The sequence below is a fragment of the Polypterus senegalus genome, chromosome 15 (genome assembly GCF_016835505.1).
Source record: "Polypterus senegalus isolate Bchr_013 chromosome 15, ASM1683550v1, whole genome shotgun sequence".
Taxonomy (NCBI): domain Eukaryota; kingdom Metazoa; phylum Chordata; class Cladistia; order Polypteriformes; family Polypteridae; genus Polypterus; species Polypterus senegalus.
Genome location: NC_053168.1, coordinates 106,329,038 through 106,349,357, shown reverse-complemented (window position 1 = coordinate 106,349,357; position 20,320 = coordinate 106,329,038). Strand labels below are relative to the sequence as shown.

General features: G+C 35.3%; 1 protein-coding gene across 27 annotated transcripts in view; it reads left to right on the top strand.

Annotated features, from left to right (window-relative positions):
* lrrfip2 (leucine rich repeat (in FLII) interacting protein 2) overlaps nt 1-19,059 on the top strand; it is a 182,960-nt gene extending 163,901 nt beyond the window's left edge. For all 27 annotated transcript variants that reach the window (XM_039736217.1, XM_039736215.1, XM_039736213.1 and 24 more), the window contains 6 exons: nt 4,014-4,146; nt 7,239-7,288; nt 7,663-7,783; nt 9,026-9,105; nt 14,421-14,525; nt 18,011-19,059. In XM_039736217.1, the coding sequence (XP_039592151.1) occupies nt 4,014-4,146; nt 7,239-7,288; nt 7,663-7,783; nt 9,026-9,105; nt 14,421-14,525; nt 18,011-18,121 (600 nt within the window). In that variant the 3' untranslated portion in view covers nt 18,122-19,059. The remainder of the gene's footprint in view (nt 1-4,013; nt 4,147-7,238; nt 7,289-7,662; nt 7,784-9,025; nt 9,106-14,420; nt 14,526-18,010) is intronic.
* The last annotated feature ends 1,261 nt before the right edge of the window (nt 19,060-20,320 follow it).

The window sequence follows — 20,320 nt, the reverse complement described above, 5'->3', positions numbered from 1 at the left end:
AAAAAGACAAATTCGCCTCAGGGCTTAATGAAGTGTTTCAAATCAAAATCAAATATGCAGGCAAGTGCTATGCAAAAATATTGGCATACTTTATTGTTGTACTTTTGCTCCACTTTCATCTAGTTCTTTCAAGATGATTAATATTTTCTCCCTGGCCTATTTACAGACATTCTTTTCCAGACACAGTTTGGGCAGTGTGGTATAGTTTTCATTCCTTATTAAACGAGCCAGCAGTGAGATCCAAACAAGGTAGTTTTGTACCTTTCCTAAAATTCCTTCTTATGAGGTTTATATTTTGCTTCTTTAGAATGCAGTTTAGTTTTTATTTTCATACCTTCTGATTCACTATGTGACCATTTCATTTCAAAGTAAGAAACTCGGTTATATTGTTTGTAATTTTTGCTTTGCTTAGTGCCATCATGGCCAGATAACTTAATAAATTATTTGTGGTATGTTTAGATAATAAAGCTCCAGTCATGGAATGGCTTACCAGCCCTGATTATTGCTTTGCAACGAGTGTTGTATGCGTGAACAGGTATGATAATTGATTTTAATTTAATAGTTCTTGATAAATGGATTCATTTATGGTAAATGTATACAAATGGTTGTAAAAATTCCTGTTGTTATACAGTCATATTTACATTATTATGAACTCTACATGAGAGACTGCGGCACACTGATTTTCACAGAAACCTGCTTATTGGATAATATCCCAGAAGCAGCTGTCCTACTACACACTCACTCCATTCATTGTGGGGACCACACAGTAGTATCGGCAAACACAAAGATGGGGGAATTTGCATTTATATTAACAACTGATGGTGCAGACTGTCAGTAAACACTGTTTGAGTGATGTAGAGTACCTAATAGTGAAATGCAGACCTTTTCATTTATAGTGGGAGTTTAACACTGTTTTCTTTCTGTCCGTTTACTCCATGGCAGCATCGGGGACATTGTATTAGATTATAAATGCACAAGAAAACAAACACCCCGATGCAGTGTCTTCAGCAGCTGGTGAGTTTAATCATTGTAACATATGGACTGTGTTGCTAGCATACCAACAACACATTAACTTTTCCTACATTTGAGAAAAACATACTGGATCACATGTATAGTAATGTGAAGTGATGTATAAGGATGTACCTTGCCCTCACTTTGCACACTCCGGGCATGTCTCTGAAAACTAATAAAGTATGAACAGAAACGTCATAACTATTTTCAGTGTACTCAGTGGGATGTTTCTAAGACAGCTGCTATGAATGAGAACAGCACTGTTAACCTGGAAGAATACAGTTTAGTCATTTTCAGATACATAAGCATTTGCACTGATTTAATTGTGCCCCTCAAACACATCTGGTTATATCCAAACAGTAAACAATGGATTATTTCAGAGGTTCACTCCACACTTCATGCTAGCTCCATGGCAATGTCAGTTAGTACAAAACAATCCAGACAATCTATGCAGATGTATGAGAGAAACCAAGAAGAAATACTGTAAACTTAAACTGGAAGGTCACTACACTAATGCTGACACTCAGTGTATGTGGCAGAGATTGAGAAACATCACAGGCTATAGAGACAGAAATAGAGGATTGTCCTCTGACAGCCATTTCTGTCTGGATAAGTTCAAAGAATTCTATTCCTGCTTCAAAGGCCATAAGACTGAGTCAATGGGCAAGGAGGGGGACTAGTGAGGGTTTATTGCCCCGGTTCACAATATCATCGGCAAATATGGAAAAGTGTCCAAGGAGGATAAAGCCCAGATAACATCGCTGGATGTGCACTTGAAGCTCAAGCTTCAACCCTGATGTTCTGACTAACATATTTAACCACTCCCTTATACTAGCTATTATCCCCATCTGCTACAAAACATCCACCATAATTCCACTGCCAGAAAAGGCAAAGCTAACTGTCTGAATGACTAGCAGCCCATTGCATTGACTCTTATAGTGATGAATTGCTTTGAAAGAATCATTATGACATTCAGACATTCATACCAGACATAATGGACTCCCTTCAGTTTGCATACAGGTCAACAGAGGAAACATCACATAGTTTGTACATACATAGTGAATAAGGACTGTTACTCTGGATTGCTGTTTATTGATTGTAGCTAGGCTTTTAATACTGTGATATTAGCTAAGCTCACCAACAAGCTCTCCACTCTAGGTGTGCCATGTACTCTCTTCATCTGGGTTTTGAATTTTTTAACGGGTAGACATGTCCAAAACAATAACCATAAATACAGGAACATCACAAGGGTGTGTTCTGAGTCCCATGCTGTACACACTCTTCACGCAGGACTGTATCGCTTGCCAGCATTATTAAATTTTTTGGATGAAACCATCGTCAATGGACTGATTTCTAGGGATGACGAGTCGGCATACAGGAAAGAGGTGACTGGCCTTATGAAGTAGTGTCAAGGCAGTAATCTCTATCTTAACACCAGCAAAACGAAGGAAAAGATTATTGATATATAGAGGAAGAGTGAACAGCACCCACTGCTGTACATTGAAGAGACTGAGGTGGAGAGAGTGATCAAATTTAAAATTCTTGGCATTAACATCTCTGACAATTTCACTTGGATCTACAATGTCACAGACCTGTGTTTGTATTTTCTGAGAAGCCAGAGTTATTTTGGCTTGTCAAGCACGATCCCCAGCAACTTCTACAGATGCATGATTGAGAGTATCCTCACCTACTTCACATTCTGGTTTGGTAACAGTACAGCATAGGACTGCAAGGCTCTATAGCGGGTGTTAAAATCAGCATAAAATATCACTGGAACAGCACTCCTTGCACTAGAGGACATCTATAACACTAGAGTTCTCAGTAGAGCGCATAATATTATTAAAGACACATCCCATCTACGACATTAACTGTTTATATTGCTATCATCAGGGAGACACTATAAGAGTATAGCAACTAGAACAACAAGGCTGAATGACATTTTTCTCCCTTATGCCATCAGGCTTGCAAATAAAACCCATTTACTGCTTCCCCCTTCAGCACTGCAGACTAGCTCGTTTCTGGAGGATGGAACACCTTCTTGAGACCATATACCTGCAGCACATTTATTTGCATGTGCGCTCTTACTTCTGTTTGTTTTTTTGCATTTTTTGTGCCTGAGGTGTTTTTGTTTATTGTTTTATATTCTTGTCTGTTGCTGTGTATTCTTGTTTATTGCAGGATGACATGAAGAATTAGATTTTCATTGTACTGAGTATACTGTATATGACAATAAAGTTGAAGTTACATATATATTGATATTTTCTTTGGATATAGTACACACTAGATATTTTAAATTAAAGTACATGTGTAGTTTTGCTGAAAATTCCCAAGCTACGGAGACAGAGCATTTAGCAGTGTCTTTGATGTTTAGTTTTAGTTTTGTCTATCTATTTTATTGCTTTTTTGGTAACACTATTTAGTTTTATGTATTTTTGTTTTGACGTTTCAGACATTGTGAGTATCAAAATATTAAAGTAACGTAAAATCAGCTTTCTTATCTTTCTAAGATATGCCTGTGCTGGGGCATTGTTTATTTCACTTCTTTTTAATCGTCAGGATTAAATCATAATGAAATTTTTTTGACCTTTGATTACTTGTTATTCTTGCAGTACATCATCTTTTGGAATGTATTTTGTAATGTATGTAGTAATAAAATTAACTGAATTTTTTCAGTCCCATGGATTGTGTATCACATTAGCACATATATTACAAGTCCAAAACCTAATGGGATAAAACAGTCATAGCAACTGGAATGACACACAGATACACTGGCACTTGTCCTTTTATGAAGGTTAATGTGAATAATTTTATATATATTCTTAATCCTATATACATCTGTCATGAAAGTTGTATTTCTCATAAAGGAAGAAAAATGGTGTTATATAATTTAACAAATTATATGAATAAGTTTAAACAATACTCAAATACCTAATTTATGAAACTTGATAGTATCTGCCATTTTAAGCATCTATGAAGTTTTGACAGTATTATTTTTTCTTTAGAAACATGGGATGGTGATTATTCCTGAAGGCACTCCAAATGGTGACATTAACCATGAACCTCTGGTGGGTGCAATAACTGTAGTTACACAGGAGGCTGCACAAGTACTCGAGTCTGCTGGAGATGGCCCATTAGGTAAGTAGGATGGTCAAATTTTGAATGTGTGTCACATAATATTTTAATTTTACTAAGTTTCAGAAAGATGTGTAGATCATAAGCCTTTAGTTATAATCTAAAAAATTATTTCTAGTGGAATAATTTTTTATTTTTTAAACAGTTTGGATATTGTTGCACAGCTTCTCAGACTGCATTCTGTATATACATTATGCAAAGTTAACTGACTCACTCAGTTACACATCAACAGAAGCACTGTTTCCCGTTTAGCTAAAAAGCTAAAGTATGGCAGTAATGTACATGAAGGGCAGTAGGTATCCACAAAGAAAAGACATTTTGATAAATCAATATTTAGAGCTAAACCTTCTCCTCAACATAAAAACTAAATAACCCAACATTTCAAATAGATTTTGATGGATTTAATTCAGGCTGAGTGGTGGCTTTAAGGCTAAGGAGTTGGTTGGTATCTGGAAGATTGACAGTTCAAATCCCACTACTGCGTAAAAGGATCTTACTCTGTTGGTCCCTTGAGCAAGGTCCTTAACCTGAAAATTGCTCCATAGTGCTGTACAAATGGCCGACCTTGCATTTTGACCCCCAAATGTCATGTGAAAAGACGATTTCCCCATGGGGAGTAATACAGTGTACCAAATACCAAAAGTGATGATATTGTAGAAAAGAAAAAAAATAGCTATTTTTTTGGGGTTATTGATATTTGTCATTAATAATGCCATTCTAATTCATTAGATCCCCAGTGAAGAGGTGTATAAAGGAGAAGTTGAGAGGGACCAGCACCAGTGTAGGATTACCCAGATTAGCCAGTGACTTCCCAAATGTTTTTCCTCTACTGTTATTTGTTCTTGGCATCGTATGGATTGTGACACATGAAACGCCACTTCCAGCCACATCTGCTTTGGCATCATACTGTCAGCCTACAGTGTGGTGCACCCCTTCACCCAATCACCATATGCCTTTTGCTACACAAACACACAAAGTATGCCAGATTTTTTTTTCTTCTCAGCACAGCAGCTATCACCTAAACACCAAGACCAACCTTAAAACATATAAATTAATCCAATATTACCACAACTTTATTAAGACCAAACAGTTCTTCTATTAGTTAGTTTGCCATTTTCTGTTTTACTGCTTCATGTTTTGTCTGAAAATTGCAGGTGCTTAAATTATTTATAATCTGTTGTGTTTTCATTGTATTATCATTGCATTGTACCGTATTATCATCTAATATTTAGTTTTAATTTGGCTTTCTATGCTCCTTTTATTATTATTATTATTATTTTTGTAAAGTGACCTTGGGTGTAGAATGAGGTGTTATATTATAAAACAAACAAACAAAAAAAACCTTATTGTTAATATTTCTGTTAACATAAAAAGTATTACTTTGCCAGTTGAAATCCATAGACAATAAAGCCGGAAATCCCATGTAACAGAAAGTCTGGAGAAAGTAATTCTTTGGGCTAGCCACAGTTCATAAAAGAAATGTCATAGATTTTACTGAACTACACCAGCTAATTCGCAGTCCATTCCCGCTTTGGGGTTTTGATATTTCTTTAAAAAAGAAAAACAGCAAAAACATATTAAAACTGTTAATATTTCCAATGCATAAAGATTTGTGCCTTCAAGCCCTCCCGCTATACTTGATAGTTTTTCAGTATTTACAGTAAATATTGGACTTGAATCCTCATTATCATTAGTGGAAGCCATTTTTTTGGTATTTAACTTTTTTCCAGTTAAATTTCTAAGTATGCTATTATCTGGTTCACATGCTCAGTCTGTCTCTGCCCTAGCTTTGTTCCAACATTGCAGTTTTCTCCTGCTTACTGTAACGATATTAAATGGCTTAATATTATTTGTTAAAACATATAGTGTGTTTGATTTCTTCTTTACTTCTCTAATGAAATGTATTTTCCTACTTGTCAAGTATATTTTAAATCCTTATTTTCCATGAGTTTCTAATACCAGTGTTTATGAGCAAGTAAAAGGTATGCATAGTATCATATGCTTCTGTGAGATTAAATCTGAAATACGGGCTGTATTTAGGAAATAAGTGAAACATGCTATTGGAGCACCCCATTATAAACAAACTTTTGAAAATCTACCTTCATTCATATGTGTTTATAACATAAACTAAGTGCTTCCATACTGCTGTCATTTTATATTTTTAAATAAACACATTGTTCAGTACATTCTTTGAAAAAGATAATTGTTTGATCAAGTAAACAATCATTAAAATGGCATAACAATTCAAGGTTAGTAGCATTGTCAGTTAGAGCATAAATTAGCTTCTGTAAGGATAATGGGTATATAGGGACCATTATTTAAAAGTAAAATTCATTGTAATTATTGGAAGTTTTTGTTGCCGTCTATAAAGCCTGTATAATCTATTTTAAACAGTATTTTTAAAGAGTTATGCAGGTGCCAGATTTCTACAAGGCAAATTTTTTGTTCTTTCAATTTTATACATCAGCTGGCCATCATATTTGTTAAAAGAGGCAAATATTACCTGCTGTGAGTCAGATGGAATATTTACATCCTATTATCTGTAGCTACTGTGTTTATTTAAAAAAAAATAAAATAAAAAATTCTTTGTCCCTAACTCCTTGGCCTCACTCTTAAATGGTACTTCGACTTAAAGGTGGTTGGTACAGCTGTAAGGTACCTTAACTGTTTCTAATTATTTCAAGGTCAATAATCAATGAAAAAAACTACAAAAACACCAAAACATGTACAGAGCAGCTATGTTTTAGCTACAGAAACCACTCCCTTGATTAAAGAACCATAGCTAAAAAAATAAATAAACATGTTATTTGATATTGAGAACTGAGATGATATTCCATTACTGGGGCTATCGAAACATACAGTATTAGTCCTATCTTTAAAAGATATTGTAGCACTGATAAAATATACTTTTCTGCAAGGGTTCTTTTAGAAGTTCCTAAAATTTTCTTAAGAAAACAAATACTTGAATATTGGTATAAATTAAACCCCAACAATGAAAATTTGTAAATGTTTAATCTACTGCTAATCATCATTTTTAGCATGATTGTTCTAAAGTCCAAAATTATGTACATTAACATTTTGCATCATTTTTGTAGATGTAAGGCTAAGAAAACTTGCTGATGAAAAAGATGAACTTTTATCTCAGGTATTTTTAAATTAATTTTAACAGTGAATACATTTCCAATTATTTTGTATCAAATAATTTGTTTCTTAAAATGCTGTTTAGAGTGCTAAAATCCTCACCTATCCCTTGTGAATTTTATGAGATGATGGAATTTTTGCATTTACAGTGTGTAAGTTTGGTTATTATTTCTTTGTCTGATTGTGTTGTACTGTAAAATTAAAGATAATTCAAAGGTAAAGTGTATGCCACTTTAGTTTGTATGGAATCTCATACTTATTAAAATCAATCTTTTCTGCATTGTCATATGCATTACATTGTTTGTAAATTGTTTTTAGTTAAATTTACAGTAACATTTACTTTAAATATTAAATACACATGAAATTTAAATTTTACAGATACGTAAACTTAAGATGCAGTTGGAAGAGGAAAGACAAAAACCCTCCAAAATTGACAGTGTGTTCACAGATGGTGAACGCTTAGAGAATGGCACTGACTTGCAACTAATTGAACTACAGAGTAAGTATAGAAGTTAATGGTGAATTTGTAAATATTAATAGCTTAATTATTTACACAGTAATGCTGGAACATTCAAGTTGTTATATTTTCCTGTCTCTTTTTTCATAAACCTTTTAATTATAGCCTGATTTAGAGAAACAAAGCAGTTGCACGAGTAGTGAAGTTATCAATTTTATTAAACTGTTGGAATTTTGGTAGCAAGTTAAGTCAAATGTTAAGCTTTATTTAAAATTATTTTAGGAAATAGAACTCTTCTGTCTGTCAAGTTTGTTTTATTGTTTAGTAGTAAACATGCAACAGGTATATGTTCCAACTTGTTTGCAAATGCTATCACAACCCAGTAATTTATTAAGGATCCCAAATAAAAATAAAAAAATAGTTTTTCGTTATGGTTTTTCAGTAAGAAACATTGTGTATATATGTTTTTTGGATTGACATTTGAGCTTTAAACACCAGGGTATGCCTTCTCTTTTTTAAGACCTTATTTTTTTCCTTGGACTAGGAAAGGGCTTTCTGTGTCATTATATCTGTTTTAGTGTTATTACAAATCAAGATTAAAATAAAGCTTCCATCAGTTTCCCAAACAAGCAGCCAGCATTACTGAGGCTGGTGTGGGTGATTCAACAAGTTTGTGTAAGAGGGTGGGTAGTAATTGCCTTAGCTGAAACACACATTATATGTAGCATTTAACATTCAGTAAATCGGGGCGGACTGCCACTTTAAAGGACAACACAAACCACTCCACAAATTTCTTTCTTTCCAGTGCCAGACAGCTTTTTATGTTAAAAAAAAAAAGATCAGAGGTATTCAAATTTTTAGGTTGTAGAGGTTATTGAAGTATTGTTTTTAAATTATTATGTAATTTTTAAAATCTTTTTTTCTGTATTTTTCTTATTTTTTGTTATGTTTTGGTTAAAGCTGAGAATACAATTGTTCATTTTTTTTTTTTTACATAAACGTGACTCAACACATTTTGGTTTTTAGCAATGGCCTTTTATGGGAAATGTTTTTTCTTTTTTACTGCATCCTTTTATTCATGCTACTGAGTATACAATTTACTAAAAGAACATTTGTATTTTTATCAGTTCCTAATCCATAGTCTTATTGTTGAGTTTTTGTGCTTCTTGTACATATATGTGTCTTTCCATGTGTGTAGTGTAGTTTTGTTCATATACACCCTTCTTGACATCAGGCTTTAGGTGGAACCAAATGTATTTTAACACTAAGGTTCTTTCTTTCAAGGAGATGCCAACCGACAGATTAGCGAGTACAAGTTTAAACTTTCCAAGGCAGAACAAGAAATTGGCACAATGGAACAAAATGTAAGTATTTCCATTTTGATAGCTGTGTGATAGCTAAACATAAACATATAAGTAGTAGCTATCAACAGATACTGATTATAGAAACTGTATTTGCTTTTGTTACCAAGTGATCCTTGCGCGAGTTGTATTTCTTGGCTTTTGGACAGCTGACAGGGGATTTGATACATCAGCGTAGGTCTGTAGATTTTTTTAATACATTCCAGTATCCTTTAAGCATTGTGTTTTATATCAGTGAAGAAATGACCTATTCTGCAGTTAGGTGATGCATTTCTCATTCTTGGAAGCTCAGAAAGACTCCTGTAATTTCATGGGAATATTGACAAAAAAGTATTTAGCATCTAAGGGTGCAATTAAATTTCCCATTATACCTAGTGCAGTGGAGACTTTGATAAAAGAACGAAACAAGAATCTTAAGCATGGTAAGGAAATAACCACCCCTTAGTTATGATATGCAAAATAGCAACTGACAAACCAAGGATCATTTAAGCAGGAGGTGAAAGAGGAACAAACAACTGTGTGATGTACAATATATGTCTTTTTTTATCAAATTTTATTAGAAACATGGAGTAAGAAGTTAAAGAAAATGTAAATGGTTTTAAGCAAGCAATAAGTAATATATTAAGCAAACAGCTTATCTCACTTCCTTCCTGCATTGCTCTAACCTCAGCCTGGCCCTGTGAATGAAAATGTTATATACGACAGTAAAAAATGGAACATACTCCACCAGAAGTAGGCATTAGCCCAACAGGTGAATTCACACTGTGACTTATCTTTGTCAGTCTTCTCATTTTAACATTGTTATGATTTAGACCCAGTTCAGCAATATTTATCAGTAAATAATTTCTAAGCATAGAAAAAAGCAAACATTTTTAATATGCTAACAGTAATTAAATAGAGAAGTTATGGCCATAATAGGAACTGAATTCAGTAACTTATAAAGTTAACACTGAGCTTTCATTTCTTTTTTCATAGACAACGTTCATATGCATATAATAATCAATAAAAGTGTGCTTTGCGTATTTTCACAAAAAGCAGGCTTTCACGGTTATGTATGTAGTATGGAAATTTTTACTATCCTATAAATATAGGATATAGCATCATGAAATAAGCCACCTGCCTTACAGTAATCAAATTCATAGTATGTACAGTATTGCTAGTGTAAGTTATGACTGAAATATTATCAGAACGTTTAACAGTACAAAATAACATTTAATTTGTCAGACCTAGTTATATATAATACAATATGTAATGAAATGCTTAGTTGCTAAGTTCCAAGAGTGTGAATCAGAAGAATATAAAGATAAACTATAATTACACCTTTATAAATATAAAAAGATCAGTATGTACAATGACAGCAGTAGTGTGTATTATATTATAAAAATACAGTGTGACAGTGCGGGTCCGATTCCATGCTCCCTCTTCTCATTTGGGAGCCTCTTGAACCCGACACCGTCAATAGTCATGATTGGGATGAGTGGTACAAATGAGGACACCACATGAAGGAAAAGAAAGGTGCAAAGTGTTCAGTGCTTTTATTAAAAACAATCCAAAACAGTGTCCAAATAAATAGTGCAGTGCTTCCTTAATAAACAAATAATCCATAAAACAGTAAAAAAAAACTGGTGATTAAAAACAAGGCTAAAAATGAGAATACAGTAATCCCTTGCTATATCGCGCTTCAACTTTCACAGCTTCACTCCATCGCGGATTTTATATGTAAGCATATCTAAATATATATCACAGATTTTTCGCTGGTTCATGGATTTCTGTGGACAGTGGGTCTTTTAAGTTATGGTACATGCTTCCTCAGTTGGTTTGCCCAGTTGATTTCATACAAGGGACGCTATTGGCGGATGGCTGAGAAGCTACCCAATCAGAGCACGTATTATGTATTAATTAAATCTCCTCAATGATATACGATATACTTCAAACGCGGTGCTTCGTTTACTTAAAAGCTCTAACAGCACCTATTGATTTTTGATTGTTTGCTTTTCTCTCTCTCTGACATTCTCTGCTCCTGACGCGCACTCCTTTGAAGAGGAAGATATGTTTGCATTCTTTTAATTGTGAGATGGAGCTGTCATCTCTGTCTTGTCATGGAGCACAGTTTAAACTTTTGAAAAAGAGACAAATGTTTGTTTGCAGTGTTTTAAAGTCCCTGTCTCTACAACCTCCTGTGTTTCTGTGTAAATCTGTGACCCAAGGTTGACAATATAAAAATAACAATATAAACATATGGTTTTTACTTCGTGGATTTTCACCTTTCGCAGGGGGTTCTGGAATGCAACTCCGGTGATTGAGGAGGGATTACTGTAAAAACCAACAGTCGCTGGGTCAAACGAGCCAAGCACAACTCCTTCCTAGTCTCCCCAGCTCACCCATCTCTCGCTCAGCTGGCGGAGACTTAAGCAACTGCAGTTCTCTCAATCCCGACCCCCGTCTCAGCCACCACAAACTGCCTCGCCAGACTCTCATCATCTTTCTCGCTAACGCAGTCATCCCTCAGATCCATGGAGAGGACGCCACCTTGATTGCAGCCATTCCTCTGCCCAAACAATGGGGCGGATCCATCCCTAGAGCGCCAATCCTTCGCTCCATCATGGGACCATTGACTGTGCTGCCTTTTCTTACAATAACCAGCTGGCTGTTTCTCTCTCTCTACCCCCAATGCCGCACTCTCACTCTGCCTGTGTTTCTCTCTTTCCAATCTTTTTTTCTCTCTCCTCACACTCAGGCTTCCCTTTTTAAACTGGAGATGTTTAAAACTAATTTAAGGAGAGCCTGGCACAACTGTTTCAATTAGTTGGCGCCCGTTACGGTCACGGACAATTTTACACCTGTGCACTTAGTATAGGGCTGCTCGGTCACACATCATGCCCAGGAACCGCTCTCGCCATGCTACCATGCCCCCTCCTACCAAGATGCGAGTGCTGCAATTATTTATTTAAAATGCCAAACAGACGCGAACTTAACTTTACCACATACAGTCACACACAGTTATACACATATTACAATATGTAATGAAATGCTTAGTTGCCAGAGTCCAAGACTATACAGTATATTAGATGAATATAAAAAATGATAAACTATAATCACACCTCTATAAATATCAATAAAATCAGTATGTACAATGACAGCAGTTGTGTGCATTATATTATAAAAATATATAAACAATAGGACGTCATGTAACTCTAGGCACTGTCCTCATTATGGATGTGGGTGGACTGTGGATAGAAGTTCCATCTCAATTCCTCTGAAATGGTATTCAGGCAGTGACAACTCTTCCCTGATCATAGCACAAAGAAAGGACAATTGTTGGGATGGCTGGCATCTCGGGTAATTCTCTTTGCCCTGGTCCAATATTGATTAATATAGATGCCCTGGAAGTTGGATAGTGCACACTCAAGGATGCGGTCAGCTGACCGCACCAATCTCTGCAGAGCCTTGTGGTCCTGCTGCATGCAATTTACAAACCAGGCAGTAATATTTCCACCAGAGTACTTTCTCTGGTGACTGTTGCTATGAAGTCAGTAGATAGACTGGGAGAGCATGGGGAGTCATGAGGTTGCAGGAAAGGGGTGTGTGGTGCTGTCTTTGCAAAATATGAAGGCCTAAATCTTTAGAGCCCGGGTGCTTCCTGTCTTGCTATGTGGTTGCAAGACATGGACGCCTATCCAGTGACCTAACACACAGACTAGATCCATCGGTACTGTGCCTCTTCGGAGAATCCTTGGGTACCACTGGCATGACTTTGTGTTGAATGAGCGGTTGCTCATGGAGTTCCAAATGAGTCACATTACCTGCATTGTGAGGGAGCGTCAGTCACGGCACAATGGCCATGTGGTGCTATTGTTGAGGACCCGAGTGACTGGACCAGGCAAAGGGGACACCACATAACACCTGGCTGTGGCAGATAGATTGTCATTTCCGGAGGGGTTGCCAACCAGGATCTCAAGCTGTTTTGTCATTTGGTTGGTGCAGCAATGTGCTGGACCAATGCATGCTCCACAACTTGACCTGTATTTTCGATGGTGAATATATATAAGTTCTTTAGTTTCTGTGAGTGCAGTCTAATCCCTGAGATACCCTAGGTGGTAAAGATGTTGTACCTTCTTCACCAAGGTGTGTGCTTGGACCAAGTATGGTTCTCCATGATGTGAAAAATTGAGATATGTGGAACTCCCCATCCTCTTTATCTGAGTGCTGTTAATACTCAGGAGTGGTAGTGCCTCTGCTGTTTTCACCCAAAGTCCACAAATGCCTCCTTTTTCTGCTAACATTCAGGAGAAGGCTGTTGTCCATAAACCAGTGTGGCACTTTCTCCACTTGTTCAGGTAAGCCTACTCATTGAAATCACACCTACCACAGCTGTGTCATCAGAAACCTTGACGATGATGTTTTAGAGTCATGTGTGGAGGACTCAGAATGCAGCCCTGTGGAGCCCCTGTGTTAAAAGTGAGGGATAACGAAGTGTGGCTACTCACTAAAACTACCTGTTGCCTGCCTGTCAAGAAGTTAAATCCGAGCTGCACAGATCATTGAGCTAGGGGTTATTATGTTAAATGCTGGACTATAATCTATAAATAGCATTTGTACGTAAATCCCTCTCCTTTTGTCAAGGTGGGCCAGTTCACTGTGTAGATTTAAGGTGGAGGTATTATCTGTGGCTCTATTGCAGCAATATATAAAATGTAATAGATCTAATTCTTTGAGCAATGAATAGCATATACGATTCCTCACTAGCTAGCCTTCAGAAACCTTATTGTTATAGGTGTTAGTGGAATGGGACACTAGCCATTCATGCAAGGGGGGTAGGTGTGATTTCTTAGGTAAAGGAACATTGGTGGACTTTTTAAATTTGGTTTAACAGACTGGGTTAAGGAGAGAATTACACATTATAGTGAGCAGAAGTGCAAGGTGTTTGGCACAGATTTTAAAAACGCACCTTGCAATGCTGACTTGTACTACTATCTTCCTGTTGTTCACTTTCCTGAAAGCTCTCCTTACATTGTGCTTTTATGAGCACCAGAGAGGTATACGTATTTGCTGTGGTGAGAGTAGTGGCATTGTAGTTCTTTGTTGTCTGTAGACTTTGCCACATGTGCCTGGGATTAATTGGCTATTCAAATTGTGCTATCACTTTTTCTTCACACAACCATTTATCGTTCTTAATGGCTCTCCTTAGATTAGTTTCTGTTCTGAAATGGATCATTGCATGTGGAAAAAACAACTGATGTTCAATGTAGGTGGGTCATTTGTAGAATGTTATTCATGTTAGTATTTATTTAGATAAATTTTATCTGTTTATAACACAGGTTAACAGACTTGAAGGTCAAGTAGCTCGGTACAAAGCAGCAGCAGAAAATTCAGAAAAAATTGAGGATGAATTAAAAGCAGAAAAAAGGAAACTTCAAAGAGAGGTGGGTTCAGTGTCATGCTGTATTCCGTTTCCTTTAATATTGTATCATATTTTAATATACAAGTTTAATTTAGGTTATATTTGTATAATTCATTTAGCAACATTAAAATTAATTGGTCTGTAAATATTTTCATTCTTGAAATAAGACCCAATATATTATATATTTAACCAACAAGATTGATCTCTTCTTTTATGTTTTTAGCTTTAATATGTGTTTATATGAATGTAAATATGATAAAGATGCTAAAAAAAACAGGCTTAAATCATGACTGTTCAGTTATTATTGAAGTCTTAATGTTGGTTTAATTTGTATTTGTAACATGTAAGATTTGATGTTATAAATTTCAATTATTTACTGCTATATTTTATTTATTTGTACAAAGTTTATACTTGATGCCTCAGTTTTCTGATGATGTGTTTTTTTTTTTTAATATTATATTGGGTTCTCTCTGTAAAGATAACAAATTTGCCTTTTGGGAAATTAAAACTTGGATTACACTGAATCAAATGACAGTTAAAAGTCATAACTCCACATCTGCTATGCTCATGGTTTTGTTCAGAAGTACTTGATCAAAAATTAAAACTACTATTTTGCTGCATTGTGGGCATATACTCACTAGAAGGGCAAAGTGCAAAAAAGTTTTTTCCAAACATGGTTTGATTGTAAGAAGGTGTGGGTACTGTGGCAGTCCTATGGCAGCACTTGTAAGACTCTCTGAGCTGGAATACAAGTGAATTATAAGTTAAGGGTGAAGATGTACCGCCCATAGCCCACTGCTGTAATCTTTAAGATATCACATTGTCATGAAGACTCATTTTATAAGTGGGATGCATTATTTCAAGAGAGAGTAAAAATTAATGCAGGTCAGTAGCACAAAACTGAACAACTGCTTAAAAATGTGCTTCAACATACCGCATTAGCTTACACCAAAAAAAAAAAAGTTGGAAGAATTTGAAGATCTGAAAATAGAGCTATGACTTTTGTAATAATGTTTGAAGAAACTACACTTACACAGTTGTAAACTAAGTTTAGTTAACGATAAAGGACAATTTAGATAACTCAAGAACATAACGATGAGACTACTAGTTTGTAATGTGTTGAGTACATGGGGCATGAAATAAAGAAAATCTGTAGAATGACACATTGAAGAACAGTTACAAAGCCATAATAACAAAGTACAGCACAGACAAAGCGGGAAGACAAAATGTGACTTGTTTATGGCAGGCATGGCTAAGTAATTTTAGCTTTAGGTTAGCCCATTACATTGTTCATTTCATTCCACATTTAACTGATTACCTATTTCTAGTTCGTAATTATCAATAAATACAAAAATCATAAAATGTACGCAGTTTACCATGTGTAGCAATGCTGTAGGAATAAGAATCAGCACAGAAATTGTTTGATAGCCATGTGTGAAGATCTGTTTTTGATTTGGCATCTCTGAAGCGCAATTGACATTTTGATTTCCAGTGACACTGGATCACACTTGATGATTAAACATCAAGGAATCACACATTGCACACATGTGGCATGTGTTAGCTTGTTAAGAAATTAAAAACAATAGAACTATAACCATAGGGGCATAAGAGAAAGAACTCTGTGTGATTTTGCACACATGGAAGCATACCTCTTGTAGTATAGAAGCAACCAGTTCTCCCATTACTCTGCACATTGAACAGCTCCTTTGCCTTTGTAACCCCAAGGTCATTGGTTTTTGTCCCAGTATTGGCACTAATGGCAACATCCACAGACTGAATTCCTGTAAGGCGAAGAGCATTAGGTTCTAGTTATAGTTGCATATGAGAAATGAAGTTGGAATAAGTAAGCGTTTTAATTTATTTTAAAGTGATATTTATTTTACACAAGAATGTAAATGAACAAAAGTATTTGGCTTATTAGGTAAGTTTTTGCCTGGAGCTATTGCCGTACAAAGAAAACAAACGGACATAGAATAGAATGTCCATGTGTTTGTATAGCATTCACAGCATTTAGTAAATTTGATATTCTGCTGGCGGATGGACATGAGGTAACCTTTCTGACAGTATAACACAGCCTCATTCCCCAGTGTTCAACTTAAGCATTTTCATTATGTTTGAGCATTCTGTAGGTGCAACCAAACTCGGTTCAAACTCTAATGTGCCAGCCAAACACAAACCCACCACTCACACACAGATGATGTACTTCAGGGCTGGTAGTCAGCCTAGCTGTTTGGCCCTAAACTGTGTGAGGAAGAACTAATCAGACTTAAAAAAGATAGAATATCAGTTTTATGAATTTAAATTAACCTGTATTTAAAAATTGGATGGATGGATTATATTCAAGATACTTTTTGACATTGTCGTAATATTATGGCAGTTATTTTATAAGAAGGGGCAGCATGGTGCTACAGTAAGTTTTGTGTCTACTTTATGATCCAGCACCCTGGGTTTGAATGCAACCTTCAGTTATTAGTTATGTGAATATTCTGTGGCCCCTTGCAACCTTGAAGTGGATGAAGTGAGTTTGAATTTTATAATTATATGATAACACTGAATTATATAGTTATAGAACATGAATCAATCAATAATTTATGCATGAAGTTGTAATTGCCTAGGCATTCTATACAATGCCTGCTTTTCATACATTGCCGGTAACATATACAACAATTATGAAAATTTAACTTGACAATTTCCTTTGTCACATTCTACATATTTCAAAGACTAAACTGACAAAAGAGTGAGACTGAATGAGAGGTTGGCACAGCTGAGGTTTCAGCTGTGATGCCCTATCCTGAACTATATTTGGAGTACATTATACTGTAGGTGCTAGACATCTTTTATTGCATCATAGAACATCTGCCTGTATAATTTTTGTGACGTTACTTCAAAAACCCATACTGTTATATTGGTTATTGCATCTAAAAGGAATTGTGATACCTTAAGATGCACTAAATAGCAATGACTTATACCTTAGGCAGGAGACACAAAGCAAAAGAATCAGGCTTGAAAAAGCTTCGGTTTAACAAAAAAGTAATACACACTAGAATGGAGTAGAAATTTAGGGATTTTAATTTTGCTGTTTTTATTTTTGTCTTGGTAGTCTGGGTATGGTGCAGAAATGACACAATTAAATATTTTTTGCTTGGCATTAATAAGCTGTGCATTTCCAGATGAAAAAGAAAACAAATCACATCCATACCAATTCAAAGTAGACTTGGAGTGAAAACTGGAAGAATTTGTAATCCTTTGAAGCTGGGAAAATAAACCATTAATATATGTCAATATAAACTTTTAAAATGCAGTAGTTATGAATTTCAATAAAACTTCCACGTTCCTCAACAGAAGGTTACCTTAGCCCTGGGTTTTTATCCATTCATCAGTTTACATTTCAGTTTAAGAAATAATGAAGAAATGTTTACTCTTTTTAAGAATTAATAAGATCTGTCAGTCATGAACTTCAGTAAATTAATGTTTTGTGTTTATTTTTTCTTTCTTGTTACATGACAGCTGAGAACAGCATTGGACAAGATTGAAGAGATGGAGATGACTAACAACCATTTAGTGAAGCGGTTAGAAAAGATGAAAGCAAACCGGAATGCACTTATGTCACAGCAGTGAACTGGAGAAGGGAGTATTTGGCCACAGACGCACTGCAACTTAAGTTAACAAGCCCTTAAGTTCATGTCATGAACAAGAAACTACTTCTCAAAGCACAGACATTGTGGAGTACCATGGATGCTGTTCACTGAATTTAGGAAGAATATTTTACTTTTCTAGAAAAATCTCTGGCCTACTTTTATTTTTATTTTTTTTGTAATTTATATATGAACAAGAGTATTGGGGTCAGCATCTTTGTTTGATAACTGTAATCTTTCTCCCCTGTATTAGAAATCAAAAATCAGGTGTTCATTTTCTAGAGATGGCGCTGAATAACATTTTCACGGCTTCATACAGAGATTGATTAACTAAATCACTACCTTTTTATTTTTTGCTGCTTGGATGATGCTGGGTGCTTGGATATTTTTATGGAGTGCATGAATACTTTGGGACACTATTTTGCTTGTAAAGTGTAAAAGATACACACAGCTTATATCACTGTACCCAAACATAATAGAACAGTGAATTCAAGTGCCTTTAACACAGTGCAATGAGACTTGGTAACACTGCATTTGATTATAATAATAAAGATGCTGGTACAAATAATGTATTTAAAATATGGTGCAGTTGGGGAAATTTAGATTCACTAAATACCTTTTCTGCTTTTGAGATTTGCAAAAAAGGTGATGTTATTTAAATTTTTTTGTTAAAAAATGTAAAGATGAGTAACTGTATATGTACAATGGCTGTCTTGCATGGGTGATGGCACATTTAAGTTTTGGATTCTGTGCAGGATATTAGTCCTGGTGTCCTTAATTTAAACGTATGCTGGAAAAAAAGTGCTGTACTTTTTAAAAACTGTATTCTCTACTGCTTGAATGGGAAGCAGTTTAAGTCTCAGGAGCACAATATGTTTGTGTCTGAGGCAGCTAAACATTAAAAGAACACTTTATAAAGGAGGACTTCATCTCTTTTTTAAAATACAGATGTCACTTTAAATGCCACTATTTTTATTTAAAATCTTAGAACAGCTACAACAAAAAAAAAAAAAAAACAAACCAGAAACAAAAAATCAATTTAAAAATTGACAACAGCTATGCAATAAACTGTATCTAGACGTTTCTGTACAGTGATTCAAAAGATTATTTGCGGTTTACAGAAGTGTCTACTGGTCACTGTCTACTCCATGATATAAACTAACCCTAACTAACTTAGGCCCTTTCATGTTCAGGGTTCTACCAGAGTGCAGAACACAAAAATATCCAAATTCTTACCCATTTTACTACAGGCTCTTAATAAGTGTTTTGAAAACAACTTGATTTCTGACCTACACAGGAGCTTGATGCAGTCCCAGAAATTCTCTACTAGTCTGTGGTCATAAGTGAATGAAATGTGTCAGTATATTTTGAAAACAGTTTGGTAGATCACGACACATAACCAAATCCCAGGAATCAAACACATTAGCTTACCTGGGAGGAGAGCTAAACTGACAGATCTTAACTCTTAATGGGTGACACTGTGTACAAGTCTGTAGTGAGCTTGAGAGGTTTCATAAAATATCTGAGAACTAATATTTGCCTGAAAAGTTAGGTATTTAAAAAATGTCAGGACATTAAGAATATTCTGAAATAAAGATGTTTACATCCTAGCCAGAATGAAAAATTGTTAAGTAAACTTTGAGAAAAGTAGAAAGTACAATAGTATACCACCAAACTACAGGCTTCCAAGGTATCTAGTAAGACAAAAGTCTCTTAGTCTCCAACACAAACTCCAAAACCCAAGCTCAGGATTCTGTTGCACTAGATTATATTACAAAAGGGGCTATAATGCTTCACTGCATTCGAAAAAAGAAGAAATGTATGTACTTTATTTTAATATGTGAATTAGTAAATCTAACAAACTTCCTGGGATAGTTTACCTGGTAATGCTTAGAGTCATACAGAGTAAAACTGAATTTGAGGACATGTCATATTTGCTCAACATCTTTTAAAGACTCTTCTTGGCCTGTATGGTTTGTTGTATTATGTGGACATTTTATATTGACAGTGTTATAAATGCCAGGACCTTTAGGCTTCTTGCTCTTCAAGTGTAACTTTATCAGTATGTATTGGGTTAAGACATCATAAAATCTACTTTTTTTGCTTTACTGGCATTGAAACATATGCTTTTACTGAACAATACTGTTAATTCATTTATTTGGTTTTATGTGGGCTAATTCTT